The sequence below is a fragment of the Zalophus californianus genome, chromosome 4 (genome assembly GCF_009762305.2).
Source record: "Zalophus californianus isolate mZalCal1 chromosome 4, mZalCal1.pri.v2, whole genome shotgun sequence".
In the NCBI taxonomy this organism is placed as follows: domain Eukaryota; kingdom Metazoa; phylum Chordata; class Mammalia; order Carnivora; family Otariidae; genus Zalophus; species Zalophus californianus.
In genome coordinates this window covers 145,851,060-145,875,533 of record NC_045598.1, presented here as the reverse complement: position 1 = coordinate 145,875,533, position 24,474 = coordinate 145,851,060, and the positions used below count along the sequence as shown (strand labels likewise).

Below are 24,474 nucleotides of genomic sequence, written 5' to 3'. Positions count from 1 at the left end.
GCATATAACACTGCAATTAGAAAAATAGACATTTTAGTCTTTTTATACTAAAGAAAAAGGAAGACATTCAATAAACACATTCCAGATGAAATAAGTTTTACAAAAAGAAATGAAGGCTGAGAAATTAAATTTGCCATGAAGAACTTCAGAAATCAGACTTTTCTGCCTAACACTACAAATGCTGGAGATGTCTGTGAAAATATGGACATTAAGCACATCTAAATAAATGTAAGTCAAGATAGGGCATATAATTCAATGAATAACCATAGGATAAGCTACTATGTCATCTCCAATGAACAGATTTCAAAGTAATCAGCATTGGAATGGGAAAGACAGTTTTTAACCCTAAATAATTCTAGCAGTACCCAAACAGTATTACAATATAAGTATTTATGCCCAAATGTTAGTTTTTTAATGACAGAAACTCAATATTCACACGGGGATAAGTAGTTTAATTCACAATTTATTGAATTGCAAATTAGGTGGTTATGTGAGTTAGAGAATAAATCTCCAAAAATATCTTGGCAGGTTCCTGAATGTCTAAGTGTATGCCAACATTACTGGACTTTATTAGAAGCTAAGAATATGAAGTACTTATCAAGGTTTCAACAATAAAAATATTTTTTTAAAATACCGCATTTGGTAATAAATTAGATTTATAGAAATTGATAATTGAAAATAAATTAAACCTGAGTTGTAAATGCCTCCTACCCTGCCCACCCCCAGCATACATAACTTATATCACATTTTCTTTTAGACCAGCGTGCCTCAAACTTTAGTAAGCATACATATTCCTTGAGGATCTCATTAGATGCAGTTTGATTCACTAATTCTGTTGTGGGACCTGAGGATCCACATTTCTAACAAGCTACATATGAAGTTAATGCTGGTCTTTAGACCACCCTTGAGCAGCAAGGTGACCTAAAGTATAACGAAGATGGTTTCTGGCCTAATATACCATATGGTTTTATAGATTATTCAAGGCTGTAAGATTTTGGAATCAAACGTAGCCACAAATGATCACAAAAAGTAAGTCTTGGCAGAAAAGAATGTTTTAGTTAAGTGAAAGCTTAAAGTATACCAAATTGGCAGTGTTTCTATTTGTCTGACAGTGACACCTCTGATACAATATAAATCAGAACACCAAGTTCTTGTAACTTTAAATAGTTACTATAGCTTGAGGCTCTCTTCCACAGTTAATTCAAGTCCAGAAAATTCAAGCCAGTACACTGCAAAACCACTATGAAAAATCTTTAATGGTTAACTGCCCATATTAATTACTTATAAACTCGCTTTAAGCTATCCCATCTCCTCCTCTTTCAACAAATAAATGTTTTTTTTTCTGTCTTGTAGCTAAACAGCGTGTCACACCCAATGCCCCTCCCTTTAAAAATCGAACAAAATTGTCTCCAACCAAAGGACCCAATGCAAAAAGGTTGGCTTCTTTAACACATTCGTAGGTATATGCATCTATTTCCACAGGATTACTCTTACATGTGATTGGCTGGCTTGAGTTATGGCCCAAGTAACAGCCTTGTTCCTTCAGAAAAGACAGATTGGGATGAGAACCTATGAGTACTACTGCTGCAGAGAGCTTAAATATTTTTTTCAATCCAGAGAGGCTTTGAAGAATGCATTTCATGTCCGCCTTAAAGGAAAGCACATGGTGCTCAGGAAAACTGGTATAATCAGATAAAAGATTGGACTCTACAGAATATGACTGAGTACACATCATATGATAGACTTTATGGTATTCTGGATAAAGCTTTTTGGGAAGCTGTTTGAAAATTAAGCTTGGATCAGTTACTCGTCTGCGAAACACATGAATCACAGGAATATTATTGTTGTACGCACACAGTACTGCATCAGCTGCAGTAAGCCCAGAACCTACAATTAACACTGGATCCACTTTGCCACGCAACTTTCCTTTGGTTATAGCAGCTCCAAATTCAGGCATTGAATGAAACACAAAAGGAAAATCTTCCCCTTCAATTTCCAGATGGGCAGGAGAATCCAATGTTCCAGTTGCCAGAGCTACATTCTCAGCAAAGAGACAGAAGGGAACATGGGAACCATCCGCTATTCGCTGATAACCCCTGATTTCCCAATTTCTCTTGATAAATTTAGACTTCTCTATCTGTAAATGCTGTGTTGAAATATTTCTGTCTTGTCCATCATCATCTTGATCTCTGTAGAGTCTTGATACAGAGGTGATGTAAGTATTCTCTCTGAAATTCTTCTGAAGACCCATGACTTTTACATAATGTTTATAGTAGCGAGCTATTTCCTCTGGCATAACTCTGTCTCCTTTTAGGTTCCTAAAAATGGAAAAGGAAAAATATCCTATGAGAAGAGTACTGTGATAGTTTCCATGATTATTCCTGCTCCTCCTAGTAAGCTATTATAAACATCTTTTTAATTCCTCTGGACTGTCTTAGCTATAAATTATCCTTTTACAAAGAAAGCAAGTTTTTTTATTTAGTTAAAAATGTTAAAGAATTAGTTTTATCAATAGAAGTCCTATGAGGGTAGAAACTATTTTAATGCATCTGTTTCCCCAGTGCCTTGCACAGGATCTGTTCAGATTAGCTACCTTTATCAAGAAATGTATTAAATAAATGAATTAAAATGTGGAAATACACTTTTATAGTCTTATCTCACAACTATTCAGTCTACTGTTCAGTCTACACACTGTAATAGACTGAATTAGATTACAATTGAGATTCTGCAAGTCTATAGTATATATATTTCTTAATATACATGATTTTGACATGATTTTTCATGAGTTGTTTCCTAATGACTGAAAATTCAGATCCATCTTCTGAAGAAAATCATCTTAATCTAAGTACATAAAACATTTGTGTTTTCCTGTTCATAAGGAAATCTATAAATGAACTGTACTTTTTTCATAAAACTGTAAACATAAAACTGTACTTTTTTCATAAAGTGCAGTTTCTTTCATTTTCCACTTGAACTTTAAAGCAATAGGCATTAATACCCCTAAACCCTGGGCCCCAATTAGAAAGAAGTAGCAATAAAAACATACCCAATAATTTCACATAATTCATTACAAATTATAACTGGACATTCATAAAAGTTTTTCTTAAAATTTAAAATGTTAACTCTCACTTTTTACGGAAACCCTATGTAGCAGTTAATACTATCATAATCTCCATTTTATAAATGAGGAAATTAACAGCTAGTTTAAGTTACTTGACCATGGTCACAAAATTATAAGTCAGAGTCAGGATTCAAGAGTCAGTCTCTCAAGATCTAATAGTCAACACTATGCAAAGGCAGGAAGTAAAGCCAATATTTAATCACAAGATTCTTTTTCACATATTACTTCAATATACAATATGCCCAATGTAAAAGGATGAACACTTCTAGCACATAAAAAAATAAAGCTTCCCCTTTTTTACCCATATCACCAAAGGAAGAATGTTAAGCAATTTTTCACTTGCTTGCTTATGAAAATCAAGAACTTGTACAACTTGCCTGATTTTACTACTTTTCATTTCAAACCCATATAAAATCCATTTTTAAAAAATCCGAAAGGTATTGGGGCGCCTGGGTGGCTCAGTCAAGCGGCTGCCTTTGGCTCAGGTCATGACCCAGGGTTCTAGGATCGAGCCCCGCATCGGGCTCCCTGCTCAGCAGGAAGCCTGCTTCTCCCTCTCCCACTCCCCCTGCTTGTGTTCCCTCTCTCGCTGTGTCTCTGTCAAATAAATAAAATATTTAAAAAAAAAAATCCAAAACGGGGGGCGGCGTGGCCGGCTCATTCAGAAAAGCACGTGATTCTTGATCTCGGGGTCATGAGTTCAAGCCCCACACTGGGTGGTGGGATTACTTAAATAAAACTTAAAAAAAAAAAAATCTGAAAGGTTTAATTCTCAATGACTCATGCTGGCCTGAATTTGTTCTCCTTAAATCTTCCCAAATTAAGGATAATTTCTATGGAGTAATACGGTTTTCGTCTAAAAGGAAGTCAAGCACTCAAATGTTGCAACCCTGTTCTAACAAAGGTCAAGTAACTTCCCTGCTTTATTGTTTCTGTGAGCAAATTAGATTCTCTGTATTAGCGATTCCTATCTAATTTAATACTACTATTCTTGAAAATAAGGCTTTTCAGCGTGCCTGGGTGGCTCAGTCGTTAAGCATCTGCCTTCGGCTCAGGCCATGATCCCGGGGTCCTGGGATCAAGCCCCGCATCAGGCTACCCTCAGCAGGAAGCCTGCTTCTCCCTCTCCCACCACCCCCCCCGCTTGTATTCCCCCTCTCACGGTCTCTCTGTCAAATAAATAAAATTAAGCTTTGCGCAGTGGCAGTATCGTAGCCAATGAGGTTTATCCGAGGCACGATTATTGCTAATTGAAAACTTTTCCCAATAAATAAATAAAATTTAAAAAAAAAAAGGCTTTTCATATTACTTTACATTTTAGGTATTTTTCCCCAAATAAATTCATATTCTTCCAAGCAGAGCTTTCTTCTTTCTTCTATTTTCATATTTCTTAATATTTACCTCTATAGTAGCCAGTAGGGTAACCAATCACATCACAGATTCTGGCTTATTCCATCATTCTAAATTATTAATCATATGCACTCTTCTACTCTGAAAGTCAAACACTATAGGTATACATACATGAGATATCCATACACAAACTTGTATATCGACTGATAAGAATAAGTAAGTATAGAAAGGATTTGTGGGTGGATGAGAAATTAGAGTGGTTTAATCAGAAAGTGGGATAAATCCATAATTAACAAAAGCAAAGGAACCCAATCTATCTTATAACATCTCTCTAAATGGAAATTAGCTCATGATCACTGCTACAAAGAGGTTTTATTTGAAAGACATATTATTCCTCTAAGAGTCACAAATATTTTGAAATTTGCTGATGGACTTTCTCATTGTATATCAAAGAACTGTAACAGTTTGATCTTTACCTTCGTTTGCTAGATACCCAATCTTTAAATTTAAGTCCAGGTAGCTCCATCCAATTTCCAAAGCTGATTGTCAACATGGAACCTTCCATATTCTATTTGAATAAAAAATGCACAAATACATTTAAGCAGTGACATGGATTTTTTTTAAAAAACCAAATCCATCTTCATTCACTGTAATTAAGAATCTGGATAAGGAGAGCTGAAAGAAGTTCTAAATGGATGTGTAAATTACAAATACTTTTATCATTTTGTAGGATCTATATTCCTTCTTTCATAAAGTTATACACTTATAAAACAAGTTTATTATAATATTGCCAGATGCCTATACAATGTTAATAGCTTAAGCCTATAATAATATAATCCAGGTACAGAATATGTTAGAGGAACAAATCAAATCAGTATTTTCACTTTTTAAACAAAAGGAGAAAAGTTCATTAATTTCTAACACTTTAGATGTAAATCCATTTTAATATTAACGGATTTTTTTAAAAATGTGCAGAACAGCTTTTCCCCCTCCATCAATTATAATTACAAAGTCAGCTGGTTTGGATACAGCAACATCTCGTTCTTAAACTAGGGAAAGAAGCAGTGGTTACCTGATTAAGAACAGACTCACTGCTGAAGAAGCTAATGCTGCCTTTGAGGACGTGAGCCCTTCAGGCTCCCTTGTCGTCCTCCTTTCTGCTTTGCTCACTACAACGCAACAAAAAGCCCCGAGGGCCAACAGCACCTGTCCCAATGACCTCAATGATCTCTTTCAACCAAGTCTTTTAGGCTATGGCTGTTTCTTAAGTCTTCCTGCCCTGCTTCTATACAACCCAGTACTGGGAATGGTACTTATTGTTATAGTTATTATTATTGACTAACATTTCCAAGCACTTACTATGTGCTGGGCCTTAAGAAGCCTATTATTTGTGACAGTGTGTAGATCACTCCTGGGAGAGAAGGCAGCAAGGTGCCACTGCTTTGGGGCAGACTGGGCCTGATACTAGGATATGAACCAAGAAGATGGAAAACATCACAAGGAAAACTTAAGAATGTATTATATACAGAAGTTATCTGGAGCTGTAATTGTCTCATCTGAAACTCAAAAACCTTAAGGCACAAATATTCCACTTTCTACAATCTACACTTTATTCCCACAGCACCAGCTCTTCCAGTTAGTTGCGAGCCCTAGTCCCTTGATCTCATCTTTCTCCCAGTCTTCCTTGTTTTCCTTATGCCATGCATTCCTGCTGCCAGGGAGACTATAGTATATTAAGGAACACAAACCTGACAGAAGTACCAGGGGCATACAGAAAGAGAAGAATATTTCTTAAAGGACACAAATGGGCTGTGGGGAGTGTACCATTAGGGAGAATATTCCAGGCAGAATAAAGATGTTATGTGAGTTTTATAAAGAGAAAGAACAGCAGTGTCCTTCAAGAAATTAAAAGAAGTTCAGCCTTATGCAAGAAAGTATTAACAGACTTGGGTTGCTTAAACCGTGCACATTACTAAGAAAGGTCTGTCTTTAGGACCTGGCTTTTGGCTGCTTCCTAGGAAACAACCCCTGAGCTCTTGGAATATTCTACCTGATGAGTGACTTTTTGTATGCCAGAGGCCTTGGGCCCTGCTGTACCTGTAACTGTACAGTGTGACTGTAAGTTTATCTTAACAATGAGATTTATGGTAAACGCTAGCATTTGCTCTGGGAGGCAGAGGAGTCAGTCACATGGGTGCTGCTTTTCTACACGACTGGCCCCCAGAAGATCCTGGACACCAACGTGTGGGTGAGCATCCCTGATTGGCAACTCTTTGAACATGTTGTCACAAATCATTGTTGGGAGAATTAAGTGCAGCCCCCTGCAACTCCACTAAAAATGAACATTTAGAAACTGGAGCTTGTTTTCTCCTGGACTTTATTCCATGAATTTTTTCCCTTTAATGATTCTAATCTGTATCCTTTCACTGTAATAAACTATAACCATGAGTACAACACCTTTAAGGAGTCCTGTGAATCCTAGTGAATCTACAGCCTGAGTGTGAACCTGGATTCCCAGAAAGAGTATTCTGGAGCATGGAATGTAAGAGAGCAGTAAAGCAAGAAAGTCAAATGGGGGCTAGATCACCCAGGTATTGGTAAAATACATTAATGAGTTTGCATACTATTCATTAGATGAATTAAGAGCAGCTACAGGGTTTTATGCATGGGTGTTAACATTCAAAAGAAAGATAACTCTGGCTTTGGTATGAAGAAGAAAAGACTGGAGTAGGAAACCTCTGCAATAATTTGGGTCAAAGATGATGATGGCCAAACACAATTACGATGGGGAAAAGTAGGGTGGAAGGACTCACAATATGTTTATGAGAAAGAATGGAGAAAATACAATTAACTGGTTTGAAATGGGAGTTGAGGCAAGAACAATCAAGGAAGGTTTTTGGCTTGAGTAACAACATTCCAGGGCTATTACTCCATGATAAGGAAAGGAAGAAATCTGATGATAAAGATGATTGGTTATGCAGGCATGCTGAGTTTGAGAACACCTATGGAATAATCAAGGGAAGGTATCTAGGTGAATCTGTAAGAGAAAGCAATGTGGGCCAGGGTCCTGATTTGGGAATCACTCAGCAGTCACATGCAAGTCACTGAAGTATATGAGACAAGCCAGGGAGAATGAAGGCAAGACCATGGCTTGGCAGAGAGCTTACAGAAGAGTCCACAAGGTAATGAAAAGGAGTGACTATAAGAAAAACAAGGAGATGAAAGGTTCAGAGAATCTAAGAGGGGTATCATCATTGTCAAATGTTGCAGAGGTCAGGAAAGAAAATTCTGAGACTATCAAACTGAGCAAAAAAGGAAGTTACCAACCTTTAAAAATCAGAAAATGCAGTGACAGAAGCTAGAGTTAAGTTGGCTAAGGAATAGGAGGCGAAGGCAAAAAATAATGGATAGGTGGGGTGCCTGGATGGCTCAGTCAGTTAAGCGTATGCCTTCGGCTCAGGTCATGATCCCAGGGTCCTGGGATCAAGCCCCAAGTTGGGCTCCCTGCTTGGTGGTGAGCCTGCTTCTCCCTCTCCTCCCTGGCTCATGCTATCAGCTCATGCTCTCTGTTGCTATCTCTCTCTCTCTCAAATAAATAAATAAAATCTTAAAAAAAAATAATGGATAGGTAACTATTTCAAGAAGGTGGCTCTAAAGCAAAGAATACAGATAAGCTAACAGAAAAACTTTAATAATAGAAAATAATTTTAGTGTATTTATATACTGATAAATAGGAGCTGCCAGAGAAACTTAAGATACAAGAAGGGGAAAATCAAATAAGCAATATCCTTGGAGAACACAAGGGTCCAGAACATAGCTGGAAGGTTAGTCTTAGATAGAAGGGACACCACTTCTACAATAACAGGGGATAAGAAACAAAAAGGTAGCATGAATGCAGATACATTTGTAGGTTTGAGCACAAAATTATGGAAGTTCAATCCTGATGGATTCTATTTTCTAAAAATCAAGAGTATTTCTAAGTAGGAAGGTGAAAAAAAAGGGATTGAGATTTGAGAAGAATATTTAATAAGGAAGTATCAAAGGATTACTAAGTAGTATTCAGGACCCAAATGAGGTTGCAGAATACTTTTCACAGCTGTCCAACTTTTTTTTTCCTGGCAATGTTTAACAGTTTAAGTATGGGAAAAGATAACGTAGACAGTCATATAAATTGCTTTTTTTACCAAGCCCATGTGATAGAAGGACAATGGGTCAAGAGACTACAGAACCCAAGCTGGGTAGGTAAGGAGGTGAAGATCAGAGCCTCAAACTCTCTGTGTTTGAAGATTAGGTTCAGTGTAATTGGGTGATGCAGCTGGAAGAATAAAAAGTTGTGATCATAAAGTAACATATTTGAAAATTCAGGTTTTCACTGAGTAGTCACAGTGGTGGCCCTGGAGTCAGTATCTAAGGAGGAGATGAGGAGATCATTGAGAATGAAGAGACTAAGAGGTTAAGGGGTTGCTTCTGTGTCACATACGTAGAGGTACTCAAGTTGACAATAAAACCTGAGATACAATGGAAAACCATGACTTAGGTGCCACAGATTCAACAACTGAGGGGGGACAAGCAGGCACAGTCGAGCTAGAAGATAACAAGACCTGTTCAAAGGAACGGGGACTTTGACAGAAGAGCGATGGGGAAGAAAGAGAACCCCAACCTCACTAGTCAACCTGATAGGACATGGGGCCAAGTGAACAGACTCCACTTCAGAGGGCTGCAGCGAGAACAGTATCTTCAGGAAAGCAAGATTTCAAGGAAGGGAGTAAAAGCAGCATATAATAACTGAAATGGTTAAGAGTAAACAAAAGCTTGTTTATTAGCAAATGGAGTTTTAGGGGTACACTGTTAGAAAGTCTGGAAGTGAGGAGAGTGGTGAGAAACTGGATCACACAAGAGAAGCAAAGAACTATACAGAAATGACTACGAGAGGACAAATGACTTAGGGAGCTTACATCCTGAGTCATAACTTAGGTTAACAAGCAGGTACGTGAAGTACGGCAGGGGAGAGGGCTGTCTAAAAAGATAGTACTACAGTCAAGAGTTTTAAGATTAAGGTATGGAATGCAGAGGTGGGAGGGAATAAATAATTATGCCTGGAAAAGTCAGGTCAATTCATAGAAGTGATGCTTGAGAGATGGATAATAGCTAAAATATCATTTATTTATAACCCTATTCTAGTGGATATCCTATATGATGCATGAAAAAAATTCAGCAAGTTTTAAGTATATTTTAGCTTTACCACTGATTCAAATGTTTTTAGTAATCAAGGCTTACACATGCTTTAACTTTTCTATATTAGAGGAAAAAATGATATTAATAGATTATTGTCTGTACATTTTTCTAAGCTGGAAAATATAAGTACAATAAAACCTCAGGAATTTAGAGAAGCATTATGCATTATGGCTTTTTCAGGAACTACCGTTTAACAATGCTACTCATTAACAGCACAAATATAATAAACACTTAAGCCAAAAGGCACAGATAAAGTTAGTTGCTATCTGTTACCATTAAGGAACTTAACATTAAGAAGTTGGTGATATATTTAATCTAGAAAGTCCCCCAAATACCCTGAAACAGTCACTTATTAAATGTAAATAACTACTTAGACATACAGCATTGCACTAATATAGGAATATTCAACTGAAGTCTGTAATGAAGATCTGATATTTAATGTTAAAATTCTGATGAAATCCTTATTCATAAAATAGCAAAAATTATTTACCATTTATTTGTATAACAAATGAGCATTCACTACATACCAGATGCCATACTAACAGCTAAGGACACAGGAGAAAAGAAAAATGATTAGTTCCTGACCCCTAAGGAAATGCACTGAATTTTTATGTTAATCAATTCTCTGGTTTAACCCCTGCCATGAACTCAATTTGTGTCACCCCCAAAATCCATATGCTGAAGCCCTAACCCCCAGTGTCACGGTATTTGGAGATGAGGCCTTTGGGAGGTAACCAGGGCTACAGGAAGTCATGAGGGTAGTGCCCTCATGATAGGATTAGTGGCTTTATTAGAAGAGGGGCAGAGGGGAGGAAGGAGCATGCACCAAGAAAGGCGCTGTCTGCAAACCAGGAAAAGAGCCCTCACACGAACTAAACAGCAGGCACCTTGCTCTTGAACTTCCCAGCTCCACACTATGAAATAAATATCTGTTGTTTAAGGCACATATAGCAGCCCAGATTAATACAACTTCTTTCTTTTACAATCCACTTTTCACTTAAGATATTGAAAACATAGGGAAATAATGGGTATTGGCCTGAAATACTGTGTGAGATTTTATAAAGTCTGAAATGAATTTAAAACTTTTTACTATGCAAAACAATGCTGAAATATTTTCTATATAGTTATTGTAAAATAGTATAGAGAAGCTTAGTTCTAAGACTATACTGGTAATCAAATTTGGCTTAACTTCTCGTAACCCATATTTTATTGAACACCATTAAAATTCTCAGATAAAAATGTGGTAAATGTATATAATGTATAACATTGTATATCATAATGTTTCAAAATTCAAATGGTCTTATCAAGATGACATATAACAACTTACATACACTATAAAACGCGAAGAAAAACATACTCACATGCCAAGCTCCACCAGGTGGACCTTTACCAAGAACTAAGTGAGGGATGTAATGATGTTGTTCTAATTTCCAATGCAAAACGGATGGATAATCATAACCAAAGTCAGCATCTGGATGAAGAAGTGTGTCAAAAAGTACTGCAACTGGATTGGATGATCGGCCCTCAAGGCCCTCAGACAAGTATTCTAAGTCCTGAATAAATTTTTTAAAAAAAGAAAGAAAAAAGGTAGAGTTTGAAGGAAAAAAAACAAAACAAAACCAAACCTCAGCTGGTACAACAGTGAAAGCCATCACTCTAATCCAGCATTTCCTTGGTGGTGTTACTATAAAACACTGATGTTCCCTGAGACCTTAACAGATTCTTTGGTCAAATGAATATAGGAAAAGACTGGATTTCAACAAAACTAATCAGATCCTTTTACTGCAACTCTTGAAGATGCATTTAAAATACATTAATATGCCTTAATATGTCTACTGTAACATTCCAATAACAAAAAGCAGCACTTCCCAAACTTATTTGAACATAGAGCACCTATTAGAACTCCCGCCAGGAAATAATTTGGGAAATTTGAGTATAAAAAAAAAAAATTGACATGTAAGAAATACCTGATCAACAATGGAAAGATGTCTTGCTTCTTCTAATTTACTATGTAAGATTGTATTTGGATGTATTGCTTCTGATGATAAATATGGTCTGTAGCCTGATAACATATAAGAAAGGCAGATTCCTGAGGGTCCATTTCCTATTTAGAAAAAAAAAAAGGTGGAGAGGTACATCATCTGTCTTAACATTCTTATTCCTTGGCTTTTCTCAAAGATGCCTTTTCTCCCTTACCAATATGTCTTCCTTCCCTAAACTCTTAAAACCAAGTATTCGTAGGATACTGACTTTTGTCTTCTCTGTTTTCTTTTGGTAGTCTCATCTACTCGAAGCGTTAAGTCTCTATGCTACTGACCCCAAATTAGACCTGTAGGCTGACCTCTTGCCCAAAAATACATCCCACATTTCCATATGCCACCCCTTCACTCCACCTCATCGAACCACTAAATAATCTAACCACAATGTATCCAAAAGCATACTCTTGAGTTCCTTCCTTCAGAAGTTCTCTCCTTTAAATCCCATCCCCTCTCAGAGTCTGGTGCTAACAAAATCCTAAATTAATCAGGTTCTGACTCTAAATCTATTTAGTCACTATATCCATTCAGTCATCTCTGTGTCACTCCAAGACAAAAAGTCTCTTGTTCATCCTAAAGATACACCTATTCCAAAATCATTTCACATTCTACATGCAGATGAATTTTGATAAAACAAGGTCCTCATCATGCTACCCCCTCCATTTGGAAAGCTTTAATTGCTTGCTTCTGATTACCCAGTGCTCACCATGTTTTGGTCTCAATCATCTTTCCAGACCCATCTCCTCATAGTGTCTTCCTACATTTTTATATGCTTAAACTAAAACCAAACTGGATTTTTTCTTGAACCCTGGTGAACCAGCTCCACTTCTGTACTTCCTTTAGTCTAGGTTTTCACTTCTCTATTATCTCCATCTACCAAAAATTTAATCCAACTGGGATAACTGCTAGCCTCAGGAAGAAAATTCTGTTCCATTCTCTAATATTTTGCCCCAAATAAAAGAAGCTCAAAGATGTAAATATGAAAAGTAAAATCCAAGAATACTGGAAAATGGATTGCTACTTCTACTTATAATAATGAAGTGGGAAGCCTTTAAGCATGACACAAAACTCAAAAGACAGAAAGGAAAGTAAACCATTTGCCTTCATAAAAATTAAAAACAAATGAGAAATAGTGGAAGTTAAGATCTGAGGCAGAGTTAATTTCCTTGAATCAAAAACAAAGACAAAACTAAAGAATAAATATCATATAATAATATCAATACAGATAAAAGATACAGAAAAAGCCTTTAACAAAATCCAACAACTATTCATAAAAAAAAAAAAAACAAAACTCTGTAAACTCAGACGGATACTTCCTCAAGTTGGTAAATTTCTACAGTAAACCTACAACTAACATCATACTTAATGGTGAAAAACTAGATGCTTTCCCTCCAAGATCAAGAACAAGGATGTCTCTTCCCATCATTCCTATTCAACACAAACCATGATAAAAGTCATAGTTAATGCAATAAGAAAAGGAAATAAGAGACTTAGAAAGAAATAAAACTGTCTTTGTTCATAAAAGCCATGATTTCTATGTAGAAAATCCCAAAGAATGGGCCAAAAAACTCCTAGAACTAACATCAAGATTGCACAATACAAGGTTATATGCAAAAGCCAATTTCTTTCCTATATACCAGCAATGAACAGGTGGCATTTGAAATTAAATGTACAATACTGCTTAATCTATGCATGTGCCCACACACACACACCCACACACAAATACCTGGGTATGAATCCAACTATATATATTTAAGATGCTAACTATATATATAAGATGCATACAAGGAAAACCACAAAACTCTGATAAAGATGACCTAAATAGATGCTCATGAATAAGAAGATTTGATATTGTTAAGACGTCAGCTCTTCTCAACTTCATCTACAGATTCAATGCAATCCAGGTAAAAATCCCATCAAGTTACTCTGTGGATACCAACTAATTCGAAAGTTTGAATGGAAAGGCGAAAGACCCAGAATAGCAAACACAATACTGAAGCAGCAAGTCAAGACCAACATCATCAAAACTCAAGTCTTCCATTAAACTACAATCAAAAAAACAGTGTGGAAATTATTAAAGAGGAGACAAATCAATGGAACAGAAGACAGCAGAGATAGATTCTCACAGATACAGTCAAACTGATCTTTGACAAAGGGGCAAAGGCAATCCAATGGAGAAAGGAGAGTCTTTTCAACAAATGGTGCTGGAACAAATGGACATCCACATGCAAAAATATGAATCTAGATACCAACCTTTTATCTTTTACAAAAATTAACTCAAAACAGATCAAAGACCTAAATCAAAGCACAAAATTATATAACTGCTAGAAGATAAAATAGGGGAAAAAAATCTAGGTGACCTTGAGTTTGATAGTAAGTTTTTAGATATAACACTAAAAACAGGATCATCCATGGAAGAAAAAAACTGACAAACAGAACTTCATTAAAATTTAAAATTTCTGCTCTGCAAAAGACACTATTAAGAGAGTGAAAAGATGTCACACTGGGAGAAAATATTTGCAAAACCTAACATATACAAAGAACTCTTGAATCTCAATCATAAGAAAATAACCTAATCAATTAAAAAGTACAGAAAGGAGATGCACAGGCATTTCAAAGATACACAGATTAACAAATAAGCATATGACAAGATGTTCATCATGTATGATTACAGCGCTGCAAACTAAAACAATGAGGTACCACTACACACCTATTAAATGGCTAAAATCTAAAACACAATACCAAATGCTGACAAAGATTTAGAGAAACAGGAACTCTCATTCACAGTTGCTGGGAATGCAAAATGATACAGCCACCTTGGAAGACAGTTTGACAGTTTCTTAAAAAGCTAAACATAGTCTTATGATATGATCCGACAATCACACTCCTAGGTATTTACCCAAATGAGCTGAAAACTCAATGGCTGTGCAAAACCTACACATGCATGTTTATAGCAGCTTTACTCATAATTGTCAAAAATTGTCAGCAACCAAGATGTCCTTCAATCAGTGCATAAACAAACTCAAACATCCATACAATGCAATAGTATTCAGTGATAAAAAAGAAATGAGCTATCAAGCCATGAGAAGACTTAGACGAATCTTTAAGGCATACTGTTAAGTGAAAGAAGCCAGTATGAAAAGGTTCCATACTGTATAATTCCATGAATATGATATTCTAAATAAATCAAAATTACACAGACAGTAAAAGGTCAGTGGTTGCCAGGGGTTGGGGGTTGAGGGAGGGGTAAATACATGGAGCAAAGAAGATTTTGAGGGCAGTGAGACTACTCGGTAGGATACCGCAATTGGGGATATATGACTTACACATTCAGCAAAACCCACAGAACTATACAACACACAAAAGTGAAGCCTAATGCAAACTACAGATTTTAGCTAAAAATAATGTATAATCAGAGGTTCATCAATTATAACAAAGGCAGCACACCAATGCAAGATACTAATAATAGGGGAAACTGGAGGTGGCAGGAGAACGGGAGTATACGAGAACTCTCTGTACTTTCTACTCGATTTTCATGTAGACCTAAACTGCTCTAAAAAAATCTATTAATTAAAATAAACATTAAATAAATGCAAAATAGTGAGACTTAGGATCTGAGGCAAAGAGCTAAGTTCCTTAAATCAAAAAACAACACTCAACAGACATAGGCAAAAAATACAAACAGGCAGTTTACAGAGAAATAAATACATAGGTGGACTGCTCCTTACTCCCAAAGACAGTCCCCATCCTAACCCCAAGAACCTGAGAGTGTTACTTTATATAACAAAAGGTAACTTTGTACATGTGATTAAATTAAGGATCATGAGATCGGGAGAATACCCTGGATCGTAAAGGTAGACATCACCTAATTATACCAGTCCTAAAAAGAGAGACTCTTTCCCAGCTTTGGTGAGGGGGGAAAGGGGACAATGAAAGAAGGTTGAGAGAGAACCCACACTGCAGATCATGAAAATGGAGAAGGGGTCCAGGAGTCAAGAAATGAGAATAACCTATAGAAACTGGAAAAGGCAAGGAAACAAATGTTCTGCCCTAGACACCCCAGAAAGGAATGCAATCTTGCTGACATCCTGACTTTAGCCTACAGAGACTAGTGGACTTCTGACCTATAAAACAGTGAAATAATAAATTTACATAGTTTAAAGCCACTATGTTTGTGGAAATTTGTTATGACAGCAACAGAAAACACACACATTAAGGAAAATAGTTCCTTCTCTGTGCTCTGATGGAGTGCTACTGTCAGTCCAATGTGCATTAGGTTAAGCTACTCATTGGCTAGCTGAAGCAAAACACAAACAGATTGTTTTGGAGGGAGTGAGGTGGGCAGGTACAGATGATGGTACTTTTTTCTTTTCTGACCTGCCCACAGCCAGCGAGAACAAGAAGAGGGTTCCTTTACTCATGCCAACACACTCAGGATGAAAAACCAGTGTTGGACAGAAGTGAGAAAATGGAACATGAGGTAGAGTCGCCAAGATACCCTGGATGTGAACTACTCCAAACACCATCATCTCTAGCATCACCCCTGAAAAGAAATCTAGGATAGAATGGTCTTCCCTCCCTCCCTCCCTCCCTCCCTTTACTGTATCCCCCCATATGCCAGTCAGAGGACAGGACTTTTCTCTCCTTCCTGTTAACTTTGAAAGAGGCTATCAGGGGCCCCTGGATGTCTCAGTCGGTTAAACGTTCAACTCTTTATTTTGGATCAGGTCCTGAGATCTCAGGTCGTGGGATCAAGCCCCACATTAAGCTCCATGCTCAGTGGGTCAGTGTTCCCAGACTAAAGGAACCACAGTTGCTGGAGATCTTTCTCCCTCTCCCTGCCCCTCCCCCACCTCACACGGGCACATGTGCTCTCTCTCTCTCTCTGATAAATAAATCTTAAAAAAAAAAAGAAAGAAAAGCTTTCAGAGAAGCTAAGGAAGCTATATGCCATCAAGGTATGTTATGCCCCGTAATTCCTTCCTGCAGATTGCTTCACACCACAGCACTTATCTTGTAGTACGTTTGAATATTAGATGCAAGATGTGACAGGTAGTTAAAAACATGCAATAAACAAAATCATAAAAATATCTACAATTCTGAAGTAATTAGGTTGCACTAATAGCTTAACTTTTAATACCTTCTATGCCTATCTGTTGAGCTGGTACAAAGGATCTATAATGATAATACTGTGGTTAAGGTCATTACAGTACACACCACAGCAGAGTACCCTAACAGTCATTACTGAGAACCTTTACTAGCTTGCACAAGTTACTCAACTTCTGAGTTGCCCTGACTGTATCCACCCCACAACAGAGGACTCTAGGGTTCTAAGGCATAATCCAATTATGTACACAGAATGCTCTGTATGGGGCTCTACTAATCCTGGTTATAATCATTGCCATGACACTATCATAATAATTAACACAATTGACAGTATTTTAACACAATAGGGTAGTATCAATCCTTCAATGAAAAAAATGTTACATTCTAACACAGAATCTAGTATCAGATAAACCAATTACTCGCTCCCAAGACTTGGTTACTGGTTACTTAATCATATCAAAAAACCTAAGACTACTTCTCAATACAATCCTAAGACCTTGTGCCATGTAACTATGCATATATAGTAGTAGTAAGGATCAGAATTGTAATTTTAAAAGTAAAATGTAGTACTTACCTATTACTACCACAGGCAAAGTCACTGATGAATCTTCCAGTAAAGAAGTTTCTTCAACTAATGGCATAGCTTTAACTTTCTGCCCCAAATTATCACCAAAATATTGCACTAAGGAATTAAAAATCTCTCCTTCGGTTTCAGTGTCACTATAGTTTCTTCAAAAAAAAAAAAAATGAAACAAAAAACAAGAGATGTAGTTTATATATGTGCCTTTATAAAAACCTGTCTTTATTCAGATTTTATTTAGGCCATAAAATATGCAATAGTTCCATAAAAGGAGAAAAAGAAATTCTTCTGATTGCTTTCAAATTAGTAGCTTAGCTTACCTGTCAACCTGTACCATTTTTAATGTCAGAAATCCTAAATAGCTGTTAATGTCTCTGTAGTACCATGTAGGCAAGTCCCACACAAGTTCTAAATAAGAAGCTATCTTTAAAGACCAAAGAGACAGCATTGTATTGGGGATTTTTAGAATTCTCTGAGATTTCCTAGGAATGGCTAGTTTCTTATTTTTTTCTCATTAATAAAAAGATAGGTGCACTAGAGGTGGCATATTTGGAACAAAATAGTCATAATACTAAGGAAAACAGTTATTTCACAGGACTCACAGATCCTGGAGAATGATAAACAGAAAGAATTAGGCAGAGACCAAAATTTCTGCTTCCCTAATAGCCTCCGAAGGTCCCAGTCTACCGTGGGATAGAGTTCTCCAGGATATGCTAACAGCTTTCCTGAAGAAGGTATAAACTCCACCCCAAATATTTGGACTCCTCTAATGATACATAGCCTTTTGGGACCAGAATAGATACCCTTTGGATAGGTCTATTAGGGAAAGCCCCTCCTTATACTGAAGCCTGCTCCCGGAAGAAGTATCTTATGCTCAGCTCAATGCATCCCTTTCAGATCATCCCAACTACTTCTCTGAGCAGATCCAGGTATACTAGTTACCCAGCCTGCTTCTGCGCAACTGCCCTCAAATGAGTGTATTATACTCAGGCCTATTTCTGGTCTCTCTCCTGAATGTGTGCCGAGGACAGGTCCCCCAGCTCCCTCTGGATGCTTCTGATCAAAGTCCTTTTGCATACCCAGGCCTGATTGATATTGTGGTGGCTGTAAAGGCAATTCTTTTTCAGACGATGCACACCTCATCTTCCAGATACCCCCACCTCAAACACTGTTGCTCCCATATATATCACCCGGGAAATAAAATAAAAAATTTTTTTAAAAAAAGATCATCACTAACTTTGTTAATCAAAGAGATGTTTCCTTCAAACCTTAACAAACATGTCCTCCTTTTCAAGTGTGCGATTCAGGGTTGTTAGTATAATCACAAGGTTTTGCAATCACTACTAATTCCAGAAAAATTTTATCACCCTAAAAGTGATAAACTAAGTTAACAGTAGCAAACTAGTTACTACTAAACTACAGTACCCATTAAAACTCATTCCCCATTCTTCCTTCCCTCCAGCTACTGGTGACCACTCATTGGGTGTTGTTGGATTTGCCTCTTCTGGAAATTGCATATAAATGGAACCTCTCACACATTATGTGGCCTTTTGTGTCTGGCTTCTTCCACTGAGCATGTTTTCAAGCTTCACCCACAGTGTAGGGGGTATTGGTACTTCATTTCTTTTCATGCCTAAGTAATTTCTCACTGTAGAGAGAGAACACATTTTGTTCATTCACAAACTGATGAACATTTGAGTTGTTCCCATTTTTTGGCTACACAAATAATGCTGTGACTATTCATGTATAAATTTTGTGTGGATAAATGTTTTCGTATCTCTTACGAGTACATGCAGTGGCTGGGTCATAAACTCTGTTTAACATCTTAAGGAATTGAAAAACTGTTTCCTAAAATGGTTGCATCATTTTACATTCCCACCAGCAATATAGGAGGGTTCCAACTTTTCCACACCCTCACCAACACTTACCTTTTTTTTTTTTAGTTACCCTCATTGGTGTGAAGTTACATCTCACTGCAGTTTTGACTTGCATTTCCCTAATGACTAATAATGTTAAGCATCTTTTCATACACTTTTTAGCAATTTGTATTAACTTCTTTGTAGAAATATTTTTCACCCACTTTCAAACTGGGCTTTTTTATTGAGCTTTAGAAATTATATATGTAGAGCACAAGTTCCTTTTCAGATAGATGATTTGCAAATATTTTCTCCCATTCTGTGGGCTGTCTTTCCCTTTGTTGTCTTTTGAATCACAAAAGTTTCAATTTTTTTATTTTTGCTACTGTGCTTTTGGTGTCTAAGAAACCACTCCCTAATCTAAGATCACTAAGACTTACTATTTCCTGTAAGTTTTATAGTTCTAGTTTTTAGATTTAAGTCTGTCATCCATTTTGAGTTAATTTTTATATGTGATGTGTGAGATAAGAGTCCAACTCCATTCTTTTGCTTGTGGATATCCATTTGTCCTGGAATCATCTGTTGAAGAGACTGTGATCTCCCCTTTGTCTTGTGATGCCATGGAAAAACCAACTGACCATAAATTTAAGGATTTATTTCTGAACTCTCAATTCTATTCCACTGATTAATCTTTATGCACGCGCCACAGTGTCTTGCTTATTGTTTCTTTGTAGTAAAGTCTGAAATTAGGAAGTGGGAATTCTCCGACTTTGTTCTTTTTCAAATTGTCTTGGCTATTCTGGGTTCCTTGCAATTCCGTATGAATTTTAGGATCTTGTCATTTCTGCATAAAAAGGGTGCTAGGATTTTGATAAGACTGCACTAAATTTATAGATCAATTTGAAAAATATTGCCATCTTAATTAAGAATACTAAGCTTTTCAATCCATGAACATGGGATTCCTTTTACTTAGGCCTTCTTTAGTTCTTCTCAAAGATGTTTTGTAGTTTTCGGTGTACAAGTCTTAAGACTTAGGAATAAGTCTTTCTTTTTGATGCTAGTGTAAATGGAATTTTGTTCATTTCATTGTCAGACTGTTCACTGTTAGTGTGTAGAAATAGGACTGATTTTTGTATGTTGACCTTATATTCTCCAATGTTGCTTAATTCATTTATTAGGTCTAGTAGGTTTTGTGTGTGGGCCTCCAACAATTTAAGTCTAGTCTGTTCCAAGACTCTAGAACATTAAGTAGAGCCAAAGTTTTAGCTTATCTAAATTCTCTATAGAGTGTAAGTAATTAGATCTGATTTTCTACTGGTCATTGGTATAATCTGTAATATACAATATGTATATAATCTATAATAATATTGGTATGTATATAATTGTATATGACCTATAATTCTGGTATAAACTATTTGTAATAAACTTGCCTGGTATTTGGAAAATTTAATACTAATTAACACAGATGAAAAACTGAATCAAGAGAAGCAAACAAAAAACAAAAGTATGGTTCACTGATTCTGCATAAAGCAACAATGAAACAAAGGCCTGATAAGTATTCTTTCTAAAAAATTCAGAGCCTAAGTTATAATTCATTATTACTGCACGTTTTATAATATATTCATAATATATCACAGGTCTATGAACAGTTTCAACTTTTACTTGAGATATCCAACCTGATCAATGTTATGTTTAAAACAGTATTGTGAGTAATAAAAAATCTACTTTTCCTTTATTTGGGATACTAAGAAAACATATAATTACATTTTAGGAAATAGTAAACAGCACTTTACACACATGCAAAAATAGTTGCCCTATTAGGCATAAAGACTATTTGATATTTGAGAGGATTTTAGAGCACTTCCATCTTTTGTTCTTGAAATATTATAGTCCAGTCTCAAAACAAACTTAAGAGGATGGCACAGGCATAAAATTTGGGTAACAAAAAGACTTTTCTCACATCTAGCAATACTTCTTTAAATGATGACTCAAACTCAAATGAAATGCTTTAGTATCTGAATTTTTATAGTCTTTGGAAGTATGATCCTAAATTGTCACCAATTTAATACTACTATATGAAAAAAAGGTTCTAAAGTCACAAATGAAGTCAGTCACACTGTTCATCTTCCAACACAGTAGGTATGGAACAAGCAGCTGGAAAGTCATTGGACAGTTATCACAATACCTATTCCTTTCAGGTATGGCACAAGATCCAAAACATACAGGTTTGTCACAACCTGTTTTAAAATGTGGGTTCCTAATAAAATTGCTCAAAAAAATAGCATGAGTAAATTACAGACACCTTCCTAAAGAAGAGGTCTTAAATGTTTTAGTTTTTAAATCTGAGATACAATGTAGTTATTTTTACAATGGAAATAAGGTTTATTAATCACAATTTTTTTCTTTTGGCTAGCAAGGCTTGTTTTCCTTTATCCCTCAAGATCAAAACATACCAACTACTTTTGTCTTCATCTCCTCCAAATTTCTGTACAAAGTGGTAATAGGCATATGGTATCCACAACCGAGGGTTAGCTGAATGGATATGAATCCCAACCTGTGTCCTTAGAGTTCAACTATACCAAAAGCAATCAATTCACAGCCGTGCAGTCAAAAGGCTAAATTTTAGACAGCAGTGTCTGAAAGGCATGTTAATTTCTCAAGGGGCTTCAGTTTAACAAGTTTTCACTAGAGGAACCTGTTTTCACCCAAACTCTCCAAAGTGGATCTGATACTCTCAAACCAATGTCTGTCAAGTAGTCAACAAAGTTGCCTAAAACTTAAAAATCCAGCAATTGCATCAAACATTTTTTTTTTTAATATCTAGAATTTAGAAACCCCTACAAAACTCACTGAGAAGTTGGGTAAGCCCGAACTGTTGCTCTCTATTAAAACAGGAGTTCTGAACCTTCTTGGTGCCTTACACTCCTCAGCAAATTGGTGAAACCTCTGAACCTCTTCGTTGAATATTATTATTAAATACAAAAGAGATACATAGGATTTACAAGGAAACCAATTACATTAAAATACAGTTATAAAAAGTAAACTTGTGACATGTTTATTTGCACAAAAAAAAATAAGTAACAAGTTTGGTGATGTGTAATTACTGTAATTTTGAAAAAATAAGCATACAGTATTTCTAGGTATGTGCAACTGATATATTTGTAATTTTATTGATGATAAGTTCATAAGTACTATGTGACTTGTTGCTTATATTCATAATTGAAAGACATATTAGATTTTGGTTAAAGTTTAGCAAAAATATCAGTTGTACCTTTCTTCCACGCAAGTTCATGGCCACTTAAATTCTACCTACGAACTCCAATTTTAAAATTCTTGATCAGAGTTTCATATTTTGAGAAAAATTTATACATCATTATTCTAGCACATTCATATATGCGAAGTAAGGTAATTTACTTAAGTCTTCGATAAACTGAACATTTATTCACCACAGGGTTAAAATCACTTCCAAGTGCCTTTAGCCTTTCTCCCCGTAACTGAGTTAAATGTCTGCCAACCGTGCAAGAGAACACATACTTTTATTCTCAAATGCATTAACCTCATCACCCTTAAGAACGTTCCCATAATGTGAGTCTTGAATGGCCACCTATTTCAAATTTCTATAATATACAGCTTGCAATGACAAGCATCCTAGAACAAAGTTAGCACCTACTTTTAACTAGACCATCAGACTTAAAACAGTTTCCTACCTCCTTTCAACCCAATAAATTAGATTATTACGTTTATTTAAAAAATCTATAGACTGTAAAGGTGGGGTAGGAGACCTTCGCAACTCTTCAAACTTTGCGCTACTCGGAAGTCTCAGGTCGCAGTAACCGACTCGCTCCGGGTCTAGCCGGTTTCGAAGTCCCGTGACTGGCCCGGTCCCGGAGAGGATAAGAGGACAAGAGAGGAGAGTCCTCCCCACCCCCCCGGAGCGAGGTGCCCCCAAGCAGAGGCTGCCGAGGCGGGAACCCTGATGAGGCAGGAACCAGGAGGAAGCGGCGGCCGAGGCGGGAGGCCGCTGCAGTCCCGGCGCTCGCCCCTCACCCCGGACCCGTCCCGACTCCAGACCGGTCCTGACCCCGACCCCGCCCGGCCTCTGCCCATCTCGGCCCCAGCACGGGGCCGGGAAGCGCTCCACCCTCCGCCTGCTCCCATTCCCTCCGCTCCCCGGCTGAGAAGTCACCTGAAATGACCGGCCAGGGAGCAGCTGCAGCACCACACCGGCATGGAGTGCGGCGCACGGGGCGCCTGAGCGCGACCGCCACGGCCGCCGCCGCCGCCGCCGCCGCCTGCCCCGGCTGGGCTGCCCGTTCGGGGCGCCCGCCCACTCGCCCGGGGTCGCGGGGTCCGCGGGGCGCCAGCGCTCCGCGCGTCGCCGTTACTGCGGCTGCCCGGAAGCTGCGGTTCAGCAGCGGGCCGGGCTCCGGCGCCCCGAACTCCGCCTCAGAAAAAGCGGCTTCCGCTCCTCGCTTGCGGGGAGCTAGACGCCGGCGGCGGATGATCTGGGGGCGCCGCGATGGGGGCGGAACGGGGCGGGGACGCTGCGACGGCTGCGGCGGAGACGCGCGGGCTCCTCCTCGCAGGTGCGGCGGCGGGCGAGGCCGGCGATTGGTGGAGACGCGGCCGGGGCGAGGGGCCGGGCCTAACGGAGCGGCGGCTGCGCGGGCCGGGGGCCGAGGTCCTCGCGCCAACCGGACCGCTGCGGCGGCAACCGGGGACCCGGGCCTCGGCCTGCGCCCCGCGGCCCGCGGCCCCTCCGCGTGCACCCACGGCCTGGGGGGTTAGCAGGGCTGGGCGGATGCGCGTCGAGAGGACCGGATGATGAGAGGAAGAGAAAGCTGTAGCGGAACGGCTCGGGGGGGACCCCTGCGTACACCGCGGCCTCCGCGACCGGGGAGCAACGCGGCGTCACCCCAGTCCGTCCGCGCGGGACTCCCACCGAGGAGGCCAGGGAAAGGCCGAGAGTCCCACCCAAGAAACCCACCTTAGCGCCTTTTCTCGCGCTGGGCTGGGCGCAGACGCTGGGAGCTTCTGCGCGCTTCTCGCTTTCGACCCTGCATCACAATCGCCTGGGGCGTGGTGGGGGGTGGGGGAAAACACACCAAACCACAGGTGCCCGGGCTCCACCCCCAACTGTTCTGACTGTGGAAGTCCTCCTTCCTGAATGGGGGGGAGCCTCCCTTCCCT

At 38.3% G+C, this 24,474-nt stretch overlaps 1 protein-coding gene and 1 non-coding gene across 7 annotated transcripts; one reads left to right on the top strand and one right to left on the bottom strand.

Moving 5' to 3' along the window:
- Positions 1–443: 443 nt before the first annotated feature.
- On the bottom strand, positions 444–24,474 carry OSGIN2 (oxidative stress induced growth inhibitor family member 2). Of its 6 annotated transcripts, XM_027617261.1 has the most exons (7): positions 24,272–24,333; positions 18,966–19,076; positions 17,423–17,577; positions 11,674–11,810; positions 11,068–11,259; positions 4,948–5,039; positions 444–2,318 (listed from the first exon to the last, which is right to left on the bottom strand). In XM_027617261.1, exons 3-7 carry the CDS (start codon positions 17,487–17,489, stop codon positions 1,295–1,297), a joined length of 1,512 nt encoding a protein of 503 aa, XP_027473062.1. In that variant the 5' UTR covers positions 17,490–17,577; positions 18,966–19,076; positions 24,272–24,333; the 3' UTR covers positions 444–1,294. The 6 variants fall into 6 exon arrangements, with proteins under 6 accessions (XP_027473062.1, XP_027473033.1, XP_027473043.1 ...); XM_027617232.2 differs by lacking the exon at positions 18,966–19,076 and having other exon boundaries at positions 24,272–24,474; XM_027617242.2 differs by lacking the exons at positions 18,966–19,076; positions 24,272–24,333 and adding an exon at positions 23,471–23,647.
- LOC113917885 lies at positions 4,311–4,458 on the top strand. The gene has a single exon (XR_003518389.1). It is a non-coding gene; the product is annotated as a U4 spliceosomal RNA (small nuclear RNA).